Source organism: Stigmatopora nigra, chromosome 19 (genome assembly GCF_051989575.1).
Source record: "Stigmatopora nigra isolate UIUO_SnigA chromosome 19, RoL_Snig_1.1, whole genome shotgun sequence".
Classification (NCBI taxonomy): domain Eukaryota; kingdom Metazoa; phylum Chordata; class Actinopteri; order Syngnathiformes; family Syngnathidae; genus Stigmatopora; species Stigmatopora nigra.
In genome coordinates this window covers 1,988,742-2,007,451 of record NC_135526.1, presented here as the reverse complement: position 1 = coordinate 2,007,451, position 18,710 = coordinate 1,988,742, and the positions used below count along the sequence as shown (strand labels likewise).

Below are 18,710 nucleotides of genomic sequence, written 5' to 3'. Positions count from 1 at the left end.
CCTCCTACTTTAAATTAACACACACATTAAATGTTTGTGTTTAAAACTCAACTTTTTAAAGAGACGCAAAGACATTTAAAATGATATTTGTCAAATGCAATGATATTAAAATAATAATCTGACATCCATATTCATTATGTGGGGATCAATTTAATATTAAAGGTGATAACAGGCCAACAAAACCCAAAATAATGATTATGATGTCCACTTATGTGTAGGTTTTATAGTATTAAGGTTTTTTTTAACATATATGATCAAAAAAGCATTTTGTTATTAAAGTTCAGCCCTTTATTTGTATAGATTTAGTAATGTGATAGCCATAAGAGAATTATGAGCTTGTGGGATTTTAGTAATCTGCATTTTTTTTATATACTATAACCTATTTATGTATCTTTACAGGGTTCCCCTGTGCCATCGGACTTAGCAGAATTTGAGAAACTTCTCCGGGTATCTCAGCGAGAAGTTCTTCGACTCCAAAGACAGCTGGCCCTCACCTCAACTGGGGAACACCAAAACCACAATCCTGATCCTGGTGGTCCAGAGAAGACCCCTGAAAAAGTGGAGCTCATGCAAGAACAGGTAGAAAAATCACTCATTTCCGTCCATACAATTACAAATGCTGCAGATTTGATGCTATGGTCCAAAAAATATTCAATTTTTAATACAACAGCCTAAAAAATGCAGCTAAAATCAGTGGAAAAAAGATGTAAGTTGTCAGCATTTATCCTTGAATGGGAGGATACGTTGATGCTTGGCATGCTGGCTGTTTTGCCGCGTTATATAATGGCTTGTGGTTTGATCCGATACTAATCTGCCAGCAGGCATAATGAGATGATTCCCTTTCTTGAACCTGGACCTGAGCAAAGATAAAAAAACTCACACACTCTTGATCCTCTCCACATTTAAAACTCACCTTCTTTGGATTACATTCCAGGAATTAGTCCCTACCGCAGAATTGATGCTCGTGTATATTCAACCAGAAATGAAATGACGTCATAGACGTCCAAACCTCTTACATAAGGCGGGATTTACGTTATTTATGAGGGGAAAATATTGTCACACACATTTAACAACACGCATTTTCTTGAACCGTTACGACCTGGCGATAATTTTCATTTTTTTTTTCGGGGATTAACGTGAGGAATTGACGGTAGCATTTAATCCCACGTATCGTCATTTTCATCCGCAAGTGGCGGCGATGTGCAGCCTTCTCCCCATCAGGCTGAAATGAGAATGCCGATTGCGGTAATCTCTCCTTTGTGGGCTCGCACACACGCACTGGTCGGTGGCACACGAAGACCCAGAACGGGGCCATGTTGTGTGAACTCTAATCCCCTCTAACAACAGAATGGTACAGTCCGCTAATCCGCTCTCTGTTGCTGTGGCAGCGATGAGAGGGTTTTGGCTGCTAGGTAAGACTCCAGCCGCACACCAAAGACTTTTCTACCTAGCCCTGCTCTGGATAACTAGCAGGCCCAGAGAGCCAGAGCCTCCCATCACGCACCAGGGGTAGGTCAATCCATCCCATTTTCAATTGACTTTGCGTTGTAATTGGACGGCTTTTTGCTTGGCACTTTTACTCGAATCAACTTGCTCGGAGTTGACGTTCAAGTGGTGCGAATTCTCGTGACACTTAACCGCTGTCAATCCGCCACGGGGACAGAGTTCGCTCAAGGCATTACATGTGGCTTTAGTTTTTTTAGAACCCCGTTAGCCAGGCCGTCGGCTCGCAGAAATCTGTATATTTGATACATGACAATTCAAATGGATGAAGCAAAGGAGGGGATAAAAAGCATTTTTATAAAATGATTTCCAGATGTTAAAGGAATACTCTGTGACAACGACATGGTGCTTTTTTTTGTCATGGATATGCTATGTATTAAAAAAGAAAATCAACGGCCAGGCCAATCCATTAAGGTGCTTTTAAAAGAAGTGATCCAGTTACCTGTTTCAGTAGTCTGCAGGGATTACACCAATGTGCTTATGGCACTCGGGGACTGCTGAATGGGGTATCGTTATGCTTTAGTGCTCCAAGAACCAGCTTCTTCTTCATATTTTTTATTTTTATGGACCGCCCCGGCCAGTGTGGTGACAATACACTACAGTCCATGCAGAGATGGACTCATTAGCCTTGGCTGTCTACATCTCACTATCCTTCAGAAAGCTAGCTAGGGACCAATATTGATCTAAATCCCATCAGAAAAACCTAATTTCCAGGTTAAAAGACACATAAACAAACATAGATTCAATAGGATTCCTAATAATTATTATTATTATGGACAGTATGTACAGTCATTATTTTCCTCCACATATCAAAATAGGCTTTTCCTGCTCTTGGAAATTCAGGGTTACTAAAAAAATATGTTTTGTAAATGCCCATTTTTTATTATTATATCACTTTTGTTGAGATACGAGATCAAATGAACTGTAGGCACACAGAAAAATATGTTTTCAGTATGATTATGTAATAATATAAACAGATGTAAGAAATATTTTTTCTACTCAATTTAAATTGCTGAAATCTAGTTGCCACATGTTTATATATTTATATATACTATATGTATATATATAAACCTGATTTATTCTGTTTTTCCCCCAAATGGCATTACAATTTCATAATAATTCCATTTATTTTAACCTCAGAGAATCCATGCCATTACCTGTATGCCAAAATTCACCAAAATTCTCTGTCCCGCAAAAATGGACCACTCAGAGGCTTGTATTTTTGGCAGTAGACCAAATAGACCAATTAGAGAAAGCTATATTTGGCAGCACCCCAAAAATAGGCCGCAGGCATCTTCAAATCAAAACTAACTTTGCCATTTTAATTCTTACTTATCATGGAAGCCATTGACTGGGGATTCCCTGTGTGTGCTACACACCCACACACTTTAGCAAAGCTATTTCAAACTCCGCCACCATTTTGTACAAATACAACCCAACCTTGTATCCGTTTCTTGCTGAGTCCAAAAAAAATCTGTTTTAAAATATCGTCATCTCACAGAAGCATAAAAAAGAATAGTTTTTGCAAATGGCTGAATGGCGTTGAGCCTTTTTATTAGGTCATGGCCTTCCTTCCCTTGGCGTCACTCACTAACACAGTCACCTCTTCAGCTGTTGACCATAAGTAGGTTTGGACTAAAATTAGATTTTGATTCCCAATTCTTAACGGCCTGACTGCCCAGTTGGGTAGTAGACATTTGGCATTCTCTCAATAAAAGTTGTCCTCTCTATTATGGACTCATCATCCAATGGGGTGGCTGAATTGCACCCTCAAAATAATGTGAATGGCGAATAATTGACCCATTTTTCTCCTTCTGGTGTCAGGTTGTTGGAGAGACCCCGTGTGCGCAATTAGATGACTTTCTATCGACGTTTGAGAAGACTCCTGGAGAGGAGGAGGAGGAGTCGGGGCTGCCAGTGAAGGCCCACGTGGGCCTCAGCCTGACCCCCTCTCATCAGGACCAAAATCCAGATAAGCATCTTCAGTGTCTGGTCAGTAACGTCCTTATGGTTAAAATTAGAGATCCAATAAATAGACATTTATTTGCTTTTGAAAGTGATTTTTGTCTCACCTACATGGGACCGATTCTACATTTTTCAACACCAATAACTAATAATTTGTAAAATTCAGTTCAGTTCTGACAAAAATACCCGTATATATTGATTCCCCTAATTTGCTAACTATAGCACATGTTCTGTCACTCATTTTAATGCTAAATAAATGTCCACTGTCTCTGAAACGGCTAACTTTGATGTCATGTATCCTATTTTAGGAGAGCGAGCTGACAAAGAAGAGAAAAGAATGTGAAAATTGTGATCATGAAGCAAAGAAGCGGCAGAAAAAATGCCTTGATTTGGTAAGCCATCCTCTTCCACATTTCTTACCACATCTCCATTAAACGCCAACCCTGATTGGTCATCTCCCTCCACCACAGGAACGCCAGCTTGAGGATGAGAAAAGCAAAAATGAGACATTAAAGGAGGAGGCAGATCTCCTCAGAAGGAAGGCACAGCTGCTCGACCAGGTAAGCCCAAATACCTAAAAAAAAATAGCTTAACGCCTATCTGGATGAGGCCACCATTTCTAAAAAGATTTGTTTTTCCAGACACGAGTTGAGAATGAGGAGTTGAGGGAAGAACTCTCTAAAGTGACCGCTCAACACAATTCAGTTCTCGAGGAGAACCAAAGACTCTGTGCCAAACTGGAGAACTTAGAGCAGGTCCTAAAGGTAGGTTGTCGCTAAAAAATGGAGACGTCTATCCCATCCCCAGTTTCCACTTCTCACCAGTGTTTTTTTTTTGTCTTTCTTTGGCAGCATATGCGAGAGGTCGCTGAGCGAAGGCAGCAGTTGGAACTGGAACATGAGCAGGCTCTGGCTATCCTTAAATTCAAGCAAGATGAAATTAAACGGTTGCAGCGGGTGAGGGCGGCACGACACTTGAACTGGGTTTTACACCAGCAGGAGGCGGCCTTTGCTCTTCTTTTTGCAATAGTAAGCAGGGTTTTGTAGCAAACCATTATATATATATTTTTCCATCTTTTTCTTAGGCTCAGTTGTTTGCCAAGAGGGAGCATGAAGGCGTGGTCCAGATGTTGGAGGTGAGATTCAATCTATTTTGTCAATGGCACGCATTTTTTTTGTCAATTTTTTTGGTCAATTTTAGGGGGCTTATATTAAATTTTTTTCTAGAGATTTTTTAGGGATTTTTACGGCTGTTTCTTTGTCCTTTGTCTGATTTTTTGGCTTTTCAAGGTCACTCCGTTGGTTTTGGGGCTTTTCAAGGTTCTCTAAGAACTCATTGGCTGCCATTAAAGTCGCCATTTTTGGGACTTTTTGGGAAAAGTGTTTTTTTAATTGATGTAAAGATTACAAGGGTTCAATGTCTTTCTGACTCCTTTTCTTCTATCTCTGCTAACCAGAGTACGTTGGATTGCATGCAGGTATTGTTTACTTTTTATAACCGTGGACCACCATCCCTTTTTGATAGCCCTTCACAATTCTCCTCAATGTCTATTGGTAGACAGATCAAATCAGCTTGATTAAGTCTGTTATCTTTTGGAAGTTGGAAGTTTTACCGTTACCCTTTTTACTTTTTTTGTCCAGTCGAAGGTGCGAGATCTGGAGGAGAAATGTCGCAGCCAGAGTGAACAGTTTGGCTCATTGTCCCGAGAGTTGGAGAAGTTCCGACTGCAGGCCTCCAAGACGGACCTGGCTGGCGCCGGCTTTCTTAACCACCCTGGCCTCTCTGTTTTGACAAATGGAGTGGGCCTGTCCACAGACCGAGGTAAATCAAGGCTCCAACCGCCTAACATGAGTCAGTAGAAAGATTTCAATGCATGCCATATTATTGATTATGCAGAACTATCAATGCATTTTTGTTCTAAAATATTTTTGTTGAAGACTTGGGTGGACCAATAACTCTTTAGGATACTATACCTGAACTTATAAAACCTAGTAAAGGTCCAATTTAGTTTAGTGTTGTTATTTGGTAAAAATATCAAGTAAAAAAGATGGAACTGAAATGAATCTAAAATATTTTTGCACTTTTATTTTTCTAAATATAAGTGAGGGTGCATTAATACGCTATGCATAAACCTTAATGACATAAATGTATCAATTTTTACATTCTTATATCATGACATTGGATGAAATGGTTCATTTCTTAACTTGTGGTCTACTCTGCAGACAGGGCAGGTTTTTATAAATAAACCCGGAAATGTCTAATTATCCCACAGTAGGCCTCCAATCCAAATTTAATGTTAATTAAATTCACAAATATTTATATCCATTCTACCAACAGTCTTCCTTCAGTCCGCTTGTCTCCTAGCGAGGCTTCAATTCTGGTAAAAAAAATCTAACAACTTGACGCATCTGGCTCGTATCTTTTAGACTTCACAGATGTCTCATGGGATATGGAGTCCCTGAGCGAAATAGCCTTCTGGAGTCTGGAGGGAGGTGACACTCTCTCATGTGGCGAGGGTAATGCTACTTTTTAGTCCTCGTGACTCATCCACTATGCATTTTGGACGTTTTCACACGGGCATGGCATGTACCCACACTTTAACCAACCGTCATCTCACATGAGCGAGCTGGCCGTTCCGGTTCAACCATTTGCATGAAACACCGTTGAGGAGTGGAGGTGAAAACTGTCTGTGGAATCGGCTAATCCCCTTAGTGATGCTGGTGTGACACATGCTAGCACAAGGTAGTGTGACCTCTGACTACAGACAGATGGAGGCAGGATTTCTCTCCACCGTTTTAATCAGCAAGGTTCAACCTTGAGCTTTCTGCATGTTAACCACTGACCTCACCCACTCAGTCACCCGTGGCCCCAACTTGGGAAGACACATCATTTAATGTGGATTTTGGAATTCAACACTGTCTTTCTCGTCCTGTTTTTCTTAGATGTGGCGGCCGCGTTACGTTTGGGGACCACGCCCCACGCCGCGGGGCTCTCCAGGGGGGAGCGGTCACCGGGGACCAAGCATCGAGAGCTTCCCACGATCACCGTCGCCAAGTCGGCGTCGTCCTCCAGCAAGTCGGAGACCGCCAATGTCACGTCCAAGTCAGACACCCACCTTAGTCCGCACAAATCCAGCCCCACGCATGAGGTATTGTTGTATATTTGTATATATTATATATACTGTATTTTCACGACTATAAGGCGCACTGCATTTAAAGGCGCACCCTCAATGAATGCCACATTTTATAAAGCACACTAGAATACAGAAAGCCCAACTATCAAATTTGAAAAAAAGGACTATTTTTTAATCGAAAAGATCCACTGTACTTTAAACTGCATTGTTCAAAGATGGGAGGAAAAAGTAGTAAAAAGTAGCACTTTTTTACCTGAAAATGATTGTAATTGGGAAAAAAAGCATAAGAAGCTGTACATTTTTGTGCTGACCTTATGTTTTCAGGTGGACACGGCCAGTGAGGTGGAGGAGTTGGATGTGGACATGGCCCCGACACCTTACGCCGACAGCAGAGGAGCGTCCAAGCTCCAAGTTTTTATTGCACGATACAGGTTTGTACATTTGTCCACACAGAATCTACACTAAAGAGTTGTCTAATGCACTGATGTGTATATGTGACACAGCTATAATCCTTACGACGGCCCCAATGATAACCCTGAAATGGAGCTACCGCTCACTGCTGGAGAATATATCTATGTTTATGGAGGAATGGATGATGATGGCTTCTATGAAGGTAGATTACATTATATTGTCACGTTGCACAGGGTCATCTAAGCAAACTGTTTAAAATGTGTCTTCCCTTTTTGTTTAATCAACAATGGTAAATAGGTTGAAGATTGATATGAATAACATATAGAATATTTGACATTTTTCTGGTTTTCATTGCGATCTCACCTCTCCCCAGGCGAACTGGTAGATGGAAGGAGAGGGCTGGTCCCCTCCAATTTTGTGGAACGGGTATCGGACGACGACGTGATGTGTCCTCATCCGGCGGAAAGTGGCGACGTGAGCCCCAACTCCTTGCTAGACGTTAGTTTGCGCAGTGCCAGCCACCAGCATCACCTCCACACAAGTGTCCAGCACCACGCCTCGGATAGGACGGAGGCCTCTCCTATCTGCGGCCCTGCCTCAGCCTCTTCCAATTCGGCCTTGGCTGTCCCAGCCCCCCTCACCAATGGCCTGGACTCGGATCTGGAGGAGGTGGGAGTGGACACCGTGCCTTACCCGCGTAGGCTGACCCTCATCAAGCAGCTGGCCAAGAGCATCATCATCAGCTGGGACCCGCCGTTGGTCCCGGCCGGGTGGGGCAACGTGTGGAGTTACAACGTGTACGTGGACCAGGAACTGCGGCTCAACGTGCCCTTCGGCGCTCAGACCAAGGCGGTCCTGGAGCGGCTGGACGTCAACCTCAAGGCCTACCGGGTGTCCGTGCAGAGCCTGACGGAAAAGGGCGTCTCGGAGCGGCTGAGGTGCAGCGTGCTCATCGGCCGGGACGTCTGCGTGGCCCCCACGCAGTTGCGCGTGGACGCCGTCACCGCCACCTCGGCCAAGCTGTCCTGGTTGCCCAGCAACAGCAATTACGTGCACATTGTGTCCTTGAACGAGAAGGAATGTGAGCTGGTCAAGGCTGGCTGCTATTCGCTGTGCCTCAATAACCTCTTCCCCAGCCTGCAGTACACGGTCAAAGTGGAGGCCAGGCCGCACCGCACGCCTTGGGAGTTGCCCGCCGAGAGACGGGAACGCAGAAGTGCCAGCGTTAACTTCAGGACGCTCGTGGCAGGTCAGAATTTTTTTTAATTTCTCTCGGGGAAATGTTCATAATTTCAGTTCCTGAAAGGTTATGCTGCCGAATGATGAAATAATGAACATCTTTAGTTGTTTTTTTTTCAAAGACAGAACAATGCACATTCATTACAATCACTGCCTGCCAATTCAAATCGATTGGTCAACATCATAAATGAAGATTCATAATTAGGGAGTCATGCCAGTTTAAATAAATTGGACGGCTATTGTTGTCAATTGCATGCAATGAGTTTAATATAAAATACATTTTAAAAAAAACTCAGGTGCGACTTATAGTCTGAAAAAACTGTTACACATTTTAAGTTGTATTTTTAGTTGGAAAAAAATGAATACAAATAGAAAAAAGCCCCCCTCCCAAAAAATACAAATGCTAAAATACAGAAATAAACATCAGAAAATTTCAATTGATTTCAGAAAAGATAAAATTTGACCTGAATTGTTTTGCCATCCTTCAAATTCATGATAGTATTCCTAGATGTTGAGCAGAGTATTAGTAGTATTAGTTGTAGTGATCTAGCATTTACACTTGTCTAAGAATCTCTAAACAGTCTATTCTCACAATACCTCAAATTTTCTCAAGTTTCATGCCCGCAGTCTGGAAACACAGGTACATAATAATCTATCAGTATCTAAATGTCCCCCTTTTTTTAGAGCCGTGATTGGTTGTAGTTGCCTCTCCATCATCTACTCCGATACTCATACCAAAGTTTCTCCTGCTCTACTTTCTACTACCATTTATGTAGGCCCTCCTGATGCTCCACTTGACGTACAATTGGATAGCGGTCCTTCACCGGGTATCGCTCTCATCAGCTGGCTACCCGTCACTATCGATTCCACCGGAACGTCCAATGGCGTCCGTGTTACTGGATACACTATCTATGCAGATAACAAAAAGGTATGCCCAGAAAGTGAGATTTCTCTCAAAATAAGCATGTTTTGGATGACTCATTTCTCTGATTTAAGGTGCTGGAGGTGTCTTCTCCAACCGCCGGCAGCGCCCTGTTAGGCCCCTCCCAGATTCAATCCCTTCAGGCAGCTGAGCATCTCACCGTTCGCACCATGTCTCTACATGGCGAGTCTTGTGACTCTTTCCCAGTCAACGTGCCCTCCAAGCTAGCTGCCATCATGGCCGGCCCGCTCACCACCGTCCCAGTAGTGCCGTCCCTCACGTGCGAGGCCGTAGGTTGCAGCGACCTGTCCTCGTTGCTTTCTTTGGGAAACTCTGCTGCCAAAGTCTCCGCCATCCCTCACCCGTCACCTCAAGACAGACACATGTCTCCCGACATCTGTCCTAATGTCGTGTCAACCGCCTCATTTGTCAAAGCCTGGTCGGACCCAACGCAATCCTGCGAGGCTGCAGTACCCGAGACGAAAACCAGCACCCCCGTGGTAAATCCTCACAATTCCATGACATTCAAAACTTCAGTTAACGGTTATTTCCTTTCCTCAGATTAACGTGACATCCCCGACTCAATCACCCCCTCAAGCGCCTCCCGTTTTAGCATCCACGCAAGCACCCGAGGTGGTCCCGGCGATCCCGTCGGACCCCCGCAGAGATTCCGAAAGCCCCGGACTTATACGTCCCTTTCCGTCCTTAACCGAGTTCATGGAGGATCCTTGTGCCAAACTCGCAACACCGGAGCGAATCCCCACGCCTCCCAAGGCTCCAATCACTGACCTCCTAAACCCAACGGACACCTTAATCCACCGCCCCCCCAGTACGTCGCCACTGGACTCTGAGGCCGAGGAAGAACAAGAAAACAAGCGCTTGGTCTCCATCGAGGAGTTCTTGAAACAAGACCAGAATCCGGTGTATGCAAAGACGCAACAAGTTAGTTCTTTAGTGATGATTTTCTCTCAGTACTATTTTGTGATTATCAACCCTTTCAATTGCTAAGATTGGGGAACCTCCAAAGATTTATAATTTTACAGCCCCACCAACAGTTGAAGTCATGTTAATCACTCAAGAGAATATGATTTTAGAAAAGACTATGTAAGAAATGGACTTTTACCATAGCGTTTCTCTCATTTCAGAGCTATGAAAGAGGATTGGTGGAGCCTCCCATTGAGTACCTGGCTGACAACAGCCGCTCCGACCTGTCTGACATCCTAGAAGAGGAAGAAGAGGAACTTTACTCTGACCATCTCCTGGATGCGCCCCCCAGGGGTTACACAGTTACAGCCAACAGGGTATGTATCCATGGATTAGGTCCAGCTTTTTCTTTCTTTCTATCTCTTACCACATATTCCAAATTGCTTCTTTTTCAACACTCTTGATTCTTCTTCCACTCTCCCTTTTGCATGCCTCGACCATCTTTCATTTTCGCTCGCCGGCCCTTTTATTATCCATCCCAGTTAAGAAAATCCGAGCCATCAGACACTGAAGAAGATGTCCTGGAAAGGATCCTTAAACTCCCCCCTCAGGCATTTCACTGCAAGCAGCTCTTCAGCATTCCCGAGTCGATGGAAGGAGAGGACGGCAGTCGAAAAGAACCTCACCGGATACAGTTTCAAACGAGACCCGGCCACCTTCTCGCCAAGGACACAGACCAACTCCCCCGTGCCGCTCAGTGTCCTAGCCATTCACAAACCCCCCTTCAGCACCACCACTTCAACCGGGATCCCAGAACCCTCACCAGACCAGGACCCTTCCCAGTCAAACCCAAGACACAGCACCGAGTCCACCATTTAGACGCAACGGACCCCGGCGGTCATCCCGGTCCATGCCAAGGTCCCTCCAGAGTATCTCTCCGATGCGCGCCCAACAAAGACCGATCGTTACTTCGAGGTTTAGGGGACCGCCTTAGGAGGGAAGCCATGCTCCGCAGTCAGAAAGCCGCTAACCCGGGCCGTGGCTCTACCCCACCGGGACCCTACCCGGTCAGCAAAACCGTACACACCGTGAGGTCACCTTTTCGGCGTGGGATGGAGATCGATGTGGAGTACGGCACGGACGACAACGATGAAATGGCCAATGCGTGTGCTTCTGGGGAGGTGGTGCTGGAACAGATGAGATCCGAGTGGTGGATAGAAGGGCCGGAGATGAAACAGAGAGGGGCCACTTACCGCCAAGGAACAAAGACTGACTCCTTGGTAATCATTGGCGCACTATTGCCTGTAATCAATAGTCTGGAATCCTTCTTTCCCGAGTCTGAAATCCTTCTTTCCCAAGTCTGAAATCCTTCATATTTGTTTCCCCTTAACTGCAGTACTCTGTGTCCTCTAAAACTGGGGATGTCCAGTCGTCTTTTTGCTGTCTAGCGTTAATTTTCCCATCAGCAAGCTTTCAGATCCCTGACTTTTTTCATTGTTTTTCCCTGTGAGTTCTTCCCCTTGTGTTCTCCCTGTTAAAGATCGATATAATTATGTTTTACTTATCACTTATTTCTGTTTTAATTGCAGGAATCAAGTTCACTACCAGGCTCCGGGGCAGGTCCATCCTGGGCTCCAGACTCGGAACTCTCCTCGAAATCAGTGGGTCTACAAAGCAAGCCCCTCAAAGGTAGGATAAGATTTTAGCTTCTCAGTTTTTTTTCTCCACTCGTTTCTATACAAAGTTAACACGGCGGGATGTTGAAGTGTCGCCGACACACCTGTAGTTACATCTGATAAAAGAGGGCGCTTTCCTCCCTCGTGCCGATAGCCGGATTAGCAGCACGCGTGGCGAGGGAGGAGTGTCGGCGGTGATGGAGGAGTGGAAGCCCACTAAGCTGAGAACCAGATTAACTTAAAGTGGCTTGTCATGACAGGAGGAAGTGACAATCTTAAAATAGTCACATTGATTATTCTAGCTGACAAAAAATGGGATGCCATTTAGAGACCCTCTTCTTCTCTTTTTTAACATAATAATAATAATATCATAGCACGCAGAATTTCACTTTCCTCCACAAAACTGGCAAGGTTTTGCGGATGGTCCAAATGTTGATGTTTGTGGTGATGTGAATGTTGGACTAGAGAGACATTTTGTCAATTATGAATCAGCGAGGACGGACAAAATTGCGCGTTGTGCGTCCATGATTCTTGCCCCAGATGGCCTGATTCTCCCTAATGAGATAGAGAACGGCTCTCTTCAGAGCAGCTTAAGTCTCACTACAGCTCTTCAAAATTGTCTCACTTTGTCAAATAGGATAGACGTGCTCACAAGTTTTTGGGTCATACTGGCATTAGAAAACAGGGTTCTATCTGCTTTGAACTAAAACCGAGTCATTTCATTCATTAAAAAAATAATGTCATCACTAGTAGACATCACATCCCACTCAATGGATCTTAATGGCAGCCAATGAGTTGATATTAATCTTTATTGATAATTAATCATATAAGTTTTTTGCTAACCTTTATCTACAAATGAAGTTGACATTTTGCTTAATGATCTCGATAATTAATAGTAATTAAATCAATGATGCTAGTTGAACTGGCCCGCCCCAAATCCTTGATGGAGTCTTGGCCAGGATCCCACAAGACTCAGACTGTACTTAGTCACGTAGACCATTTTGTTTTTTGTTTTTTAAAAGGAGGCCATTTCATTCCTATCTTTTGAGATATGTGACTCTGAAGCAAGCGTTGAATTCTGAGAACTTTGATCAGATTGTGTCTAGCGGCGTTTCCCTTTCTAGCTGGGTGTTGCAGATCGTGAACATGGTGTGTGTTTGTCAAACAGCTCACTGAGCTTAGGATCAGTGGTTTAGCTTGATTACCTCTTTTAAGGACACGCCTGAGCTAAGCAAGCATTGCACATAGCACCCCCGCGACCTGGGAGGGGCCCACTACACCAACCATGTACAGAGATCAGAAAAGGGCAAACGCTACCTGGAAATAATGGCTTTTATGTACATTTTTGTCCATTATGGTATTTTTTCTTCTACAATAACATTCTTTATGTTCTGTTGCGTGTTATAAAAGCTTTAATTAATGTCATATGCCTTGAAATATGAAGTATTTTGGTGACTGAGTCTATTTGTTTTGTATTGGAAATACTTACAGGTTGTTTGGAATCACCAAAGACAAAAAGAGAGGCTGATTTCCGCATCTTTGTGGCCCTCTTCCCTTATGATCCTGCCACCATGTCACCCAACCCGGACGCCGCCGAGGAGGAACTGCCTTTTCAAGAGGGACAGATCATTATGGTATGTGCACCTTCCAAATCATTCAAGATTTCGGTGCCATTTGGTGATGATCGATTTATTTCAAAATAGAGAAAAGATAAACAATAGACAAAGTTTATTTTGACATCTATGAACAAAATTCAAGATGAACTATGTGCAAGCATGCATTACTCAACAAGTGTCCTCTGCTTAGGTTTACGGAGATAAAGACTCCGATGGCTTCTACAGAGGCGAATCTGGTGGTCGTTCGGGCTATGTGCCTTGTAACATGGTGTCGGAGATCCAGGTGGAAGATGAAGAAACACAAAAGCAGCTCCTCCAGCAGGGCTTCTTAACCACGCCGGCGTCCATCGAGAAAACAGGTATGTCAACGTATCTTTCTATTTGTCTTTCTCTTTAAATGTGCTCTATTGGACTTCAACGTGGAGTACATCCTGAAAAGCATCGTAAAAATTTGTGTGGCTGCACATGCACAAAACTAAGCCTGCTAGAAGGCCTCCTGCATGGACTATTAGATATTTTGTGAGATTATAAAGTGTCAGTAGATTTGAACTATAATTTGATATTCATTTGAATTCCATTTTTAAAGAGCCCTGATTGGACGCTGGCTGTTTTCATGTCTGGCAAATTCTAGCTGACACTTTACTTCTGTTTCCTGCTTCCTACCCGACGCAGATCTCAGAGTAAACGTCTACAATTTCAACCTTTTCACTTCCGCTTGCGCTCACCACTTTGTTAACGGCATTTCATTGTCTTTGTTTACTTTGTTTTGTACCCCCGTTCTTTCGTTTTGGTCGGATTTTGTCGTGGTTTGGCGCCGTTGTTGTTGTTGTTGTTGTTGTCACACATTTTGGTTTTCTATTCTAAAATCCCATGAAGGCACTCGCACACACGCACCGCTTCCACGCCGTCCCGTCCCACCAGCGAAACCGAGACGATCCAAGAAAGGTGTGTCTGGCTGCAGAATTCCCTCCCACTGCCTTCCTTTTTGGGTCTTCTCTGGTTTGCTTCTATTTTTGTGTCTTTGGCTCTAAGTGTGCTCTTTCATCTCATTTTAGCAAGCGACCAATTTCACAAAGCAATTAACGTGAAAAATTAGAGGCCCAATTTTAAAGAAGTTGACTTTTTCTTCTTTTCAAAAGTTAAATGAATTGATTTCAATGAAGCATTAATGTTTTACCCTTTTTCCATTTATTTTTGGTACAAAAATAATAGATATTAATCTTAAAAAAGAGGATTTGGCTTATTTTAAATCTGGCCAATATTTTCTAAGCAACTTAATATAGTTGATTAATCACAGCAGAGCTAGTTTCAGCACCAAGGACAGCATTTGGCATTCAATCCATTTTTACAGTGCAAATTTGCCCCTCAGTCAAAAAGGATTGGACGTCTGTCGTCTTTGGTGGCTTTTCTAAAAAGATTAAATCCTATCATACTGTAAGACATAATGTATTTCCTTAGTTAGGCTCTTTCAAGTGGTTAAATGGAAAAAAATGACTATGTGGTCAATATAAAATATTTTCCACTAACTCTGTTTAGTCAATCACAGTCAATATTCTATGACTCTAACGGCAGTGTTACTCATAGCAAAAGTTTTTCCAATTTTCTGGCCAATCAATAAAACTCATTATCCCCTCTGATCCGCAAATATAACCAGACAGTAAATTCACAATACAACTTTAAACCTGTCGACTTTGTCCCCACTCTGTATTCCATTTTACCCCTGGCTTGTCTTCCAGCCGAGTCTCCATCACTCTGGGAGGAGAGTATACACTCCTCCAGTCCAGGTTTGTTATTTGCCCTTTGACCTTCCATTGAATAATTCCCCGCATGCCGACATGGCCATTCAAATGTTCCACTTGCATGTGCTCATTTTCCATGTTTGCCCTTTTTTAATCGCCATCTAGACTATTTTAATTGCAGGTTGCATCAAGTTCTTTATTCCGGTTTCTTCATTTCCTCATGACATTAATATTTTAATATTTTCTCCCCGTTTTCTTGCAGTGTTGCTGGGATTAAGCGCAAAAATACTAACTCACTGCTTTCATTTGAACCTTTTGCATTCAGTTGTATGAAGTGGACTCACAATCACTGAAATATTATCATCCCTGAAACTTATTTTTGCCCTTTTTTTTGCCATGTAGATCCAACGGGCCCCGAAAATGCAGCAAACCCCGACCCGAGAGCTCGTCGGATGATAGCCATCTTTGACTACGATCCACGGGAGAGCTCCCCGAACACTGATATTGAGGTCAGACTTCCAGACTGTATCCCTCCAATGTAGTACGTGATGTTAGAACTGTCCTGGAAGTCATTTCTTTGAATTCGTCCAATGACATTAAAACAATCCATTCAATTCCAATCCGTTGCTTACAAATTGACGTGTTTCCTTATAGGCTGAGTTGACCTTCAGTGCTGGTGACATCATCCACGTCATTGGCGACATGGATGAAGATGGCTTCTTCTACGTAAGTATTATGAAATTTCAAGTGACTTTCGAACCGTGACTGGACATTTGGTCGCCGGTCTTTTGGCTCCTGGTCAAATGTACTTGGATATTTAACAGTACTGAGATATTAAACAGTACTTGGATATTAAACAGCACTTTGATATTAAACAGCACTTCGATATTAAACAGTACTTAGATATTAAACAGTACTTGGATATTAAACTCTCAGCGAACAAATGTCCGAGCACCCTTTTGGACACTTAAAATTTTAATTTTTCTGTCATCCCATAATGAATGATTATGTATTTTAGGCTGAATTGAACGGACAACGAGGCTTAGTCCCCTCCAACTTCCTCCAGGCTTTCCCAGAAGACCCCCCAGCTGAACTTGTTCCAGTTCAAACCACCACAGAACACAAAAAGGAATCACAGGTAGTAGCCCTTCACCTCCACTTCTGCTATACCAATACGCATGTTTCATTTCTTCTCTTCTTATTTATTTTGTTTGCTTGTTTGTTCGGAACTCTTCATGTTTTGTCTTTTTAACACTATTACTTTTTTTTTCCATCCCGCTTCACCATTTCCTGCATGACAGAAGCAGAAACGAACTGTGCACTTTGAGACTTGATTGTAAGTGTTGCCTGCAGGCTTGCAGCTTGTCAGCATTCCGCAATAGCAACCTTCCATTACCGCCCCTTCTTGTTCATGTTATGTACACTACAGTCAAACTCCCTTCTTTTCCATGTAAATCTACTAGAATTGTTGTTAATTTCAGAATAGCAGTTGTCCTTGAAAACACATTTCTTAATTTAAGTATAAAATGAGCAACCTGTGGGATTATTAAAAGCTAAATCACTAAATAATTGGACAGAACTTGACTAATTTATCTCTTTTCTCAAAAAGGAAAGCTCTTATCCAGAGCTGAACCATCCGGATCCATCAACGATCCAAGACACTTTGCTTCCACAACCCAAACCCAACCCAATAGAGCATCCAGAAGCACCAGCAGATACGCAACCGCCCACCAAGACCTCGTCAGACTTGAATCCAGACCCTGTGAATGCCTGCTCTGCACAAAGCAAGAAGAAGAAAGGCTTCTTCTCCAAAGGCAAGAAACTCTTCAAAAGGTTTGGCTCCAACAAAAAAGAATGAAAGGCAGGACCTCTAACTTGATGCTCTTTTTTTTCTTTAGTATTTTGAAATCCAAGCACTTTTTCTCATTAGTAGCAAGCAGAGCCGATGACTGTTGCTAATTGCCTTAGAACACTGCTTAGAAAAGTGGGGAACAATAGCTGTAATAATCACATCTTTCGGCTGTCAATTTAAAATACTTTGTCAATCCTAGACGTCCAATCCAATTGAACAGGGTGGGTGGCAGCCAACACTCTGCCGAGCCCCCCACGGCAAAGGGATAGGACGTCTATGAGAGACAAATCCATTTGAATTAGTGTTGTACGACATGATTTACATCGCCATTTTATGTCTATCAACATCACAATCGCCGTAAATCGACTTGTTTTTGCATCACACATTTTGGCCTGCAGTAATTTGGGCTGACTTAGGGCTACTTTGGGCTACAATAATGGAATTTTAAATACCGTAATGGCTTCATATTCTCCCTATCTATAGAGAGCCTATTGACTCCCTATGTGTGAGTAATGCTTGCAAGAAAATTAAAAATAGCAACAGAAAAATCCACATAGAACAAAAGCAACAAAATATAAAAATTCTATTCATTTTTATTTAATGTAATTGAATTAATCCTTAATTTTAAAATGTAAATCCTCCGCAATAAAAATAAAAACAAAAATTTAAAAATGGGGTTACTCTATCTTGAGTAGTTTTAATGTAATCGAATTAATCATTCATATTAAAATGTAAATCTTCCGCGATAAAAAAGTGGGGTTATAGTATTTTGAGGCTTTTGTCATCAACATCAATGTTGCGTGATCAAACTAGCGGTCCATTGTGTATTTTTCAAAGGCTTGCGGATGCTGTGTGTACTTTAGTGTTGGGCTATGTCGTGCGCAAGCAAATGTGTGAGCTCCAACTGCACACGCACTTCTTCCTGTGGGTAACTTCTCAGGTTTTTTTTTTGTTTGTTTGTAGTTGGGCGGCCCTGTTAAAGCCCCCATCAAAAAGTGTGAGAGGGGAAAAAAGAAAATGCCAAATGCTTTGAGGTGCTTTTATTGCAAAAAGGGGTGGAGTTTTTTCAAGCGTATTTAGAGTTTTTCACTTAACCGGGTTAGGTTGAGACAGTCATAAGTTTTAGGATGGAAAGGAAGGCTGAGGCTGCAAAAAAATAAGTTCTTTCTGCTGTCTAATTCTATTTTTTCGGCCTTGAATGCACACGTATTATCTCTCCTGCACTACTTCCACGCCACATAAAATCCACTTACATGTAGTTAACAGTATTTAGCCTTACAGAAGACGTGGTTTAGTCTTAATATGGTGTTTACAAGATGTTTTTTTTGATTGCATGAAACCAATATTAAGCCCATTTTCTGCCTTATTTATTTCTTGGACTTGTAGATTTATGAAATGCAGTGGAAAAGATAGCTCTAGGAGTTGTGTATATATAAAAATATTATATATACATACATATTGAACTGCATTGGATGCTTTTCCCTGCATTTCTATTGTGAAATTGGTTTTATATGACTTGGAAAAAATGTTTTAATACCTATTTGAAGCTCACCTATACATATTTTTGTTTATTTTTGCATGATCATGCAGTGTTGACGCGATAAAGGCGGGGAATGCAATATAAATTAAAACAGGAGTCTTTTTACACCAAATAAAGGACGATATATTTTCACAAAAAAAGCACCGACATGGCTTTTATTGGCAAATGTGAAAGAATAGAAGCAAAAACA

The 18,710-nt window shown here is 42.4% G+C and overlaps 1 protein-coding gene across 13 annotated transcripts; it reads left to right on the top strand.

The window, feature by feature from the left end:
- Positions 1–405: 405 nt before the first annotated feature.
- tspoap1 (TSPO associated protein 1) lies at positions 406–18,672 on the top strand. Of its 13 annotated transcripts, XM_077740357.1 has the most exons (30): positions 434–579; positions 3,328–3,495; positions 3,777–3,860; positions 3,939–4,028; positions 4,110–4,232; positions 4,320–4,424; positions 4,553–4,603; positions 4,925–4,945; positions 5,109–5,289; positions 5,895–5,984; positions 6,411–6,616; positions 6,926–7,032; positions 7,105–7,214; positions 7,386–8,261; positions 8,865–8,891; positions 9,028–9,179; positions 9,248–9,673; positions 9,735–10,115; positions 10,319–10,474; positions 10,640–11,377; positions 11,687–11,786; positions 13,265–13,407; positions 13,580–13,748; positions 14,266–14,334; positions 15,126–15,173; positions 15,531–15,637; positions 15,783–15,854; positions 16,147–16,266; positions 16,430–16,464; positions 16,738–16,883. In XM_077740357.1, exons 1-29 carry the CDS (start codon positions 568–570, stop codon positions 16,460–16,462), a joined length of 4,965 nt encoding a protein of 1,654 aa, XP_077596483.1. In that variant the 5' UTR covers positions 434–567; the 3' UTR covers positions 16,463–16,464; positions 16,738–16,883. The 13 variants fall into 13 exon arrangements, with proteins under 13 accessions (XP_077596484.1, XP_077596483.1, XP_077596485.1 ...); XM_077740358.1 differs by lacking the exon at positions 16,430–16,464 and having other exon boundaries at positions 406–579; positions 16,738–18,671; XM_077740359.1 differs by lacking the exons at positions 10,640–11,377; positions 16,430–16,464 and having other exon boundaries at positions 16,738–18,672.
- The last annotated feature ends 38 nt before the right edge of the window (positions 18,673–18,710 follow it).

Coding starts and splice junctions, on each gene's coding strand:
- tspoap1 (XM_077740358.1), top strand. Junction 3,496..3,776: donor ATAAGCATCTTCAGTGTCTG/GTCAGTAACGTC, acceptor ATCCTATTTTAG/GAGAGCGAGCTGACAAAGAA. Junction 13,749..14,265: donor GGCGTCCATCGAGAAAACAG/GTATGTCAACGT, acceptor AATCCCATGAAG/GCACTCGCACACACGCACCG.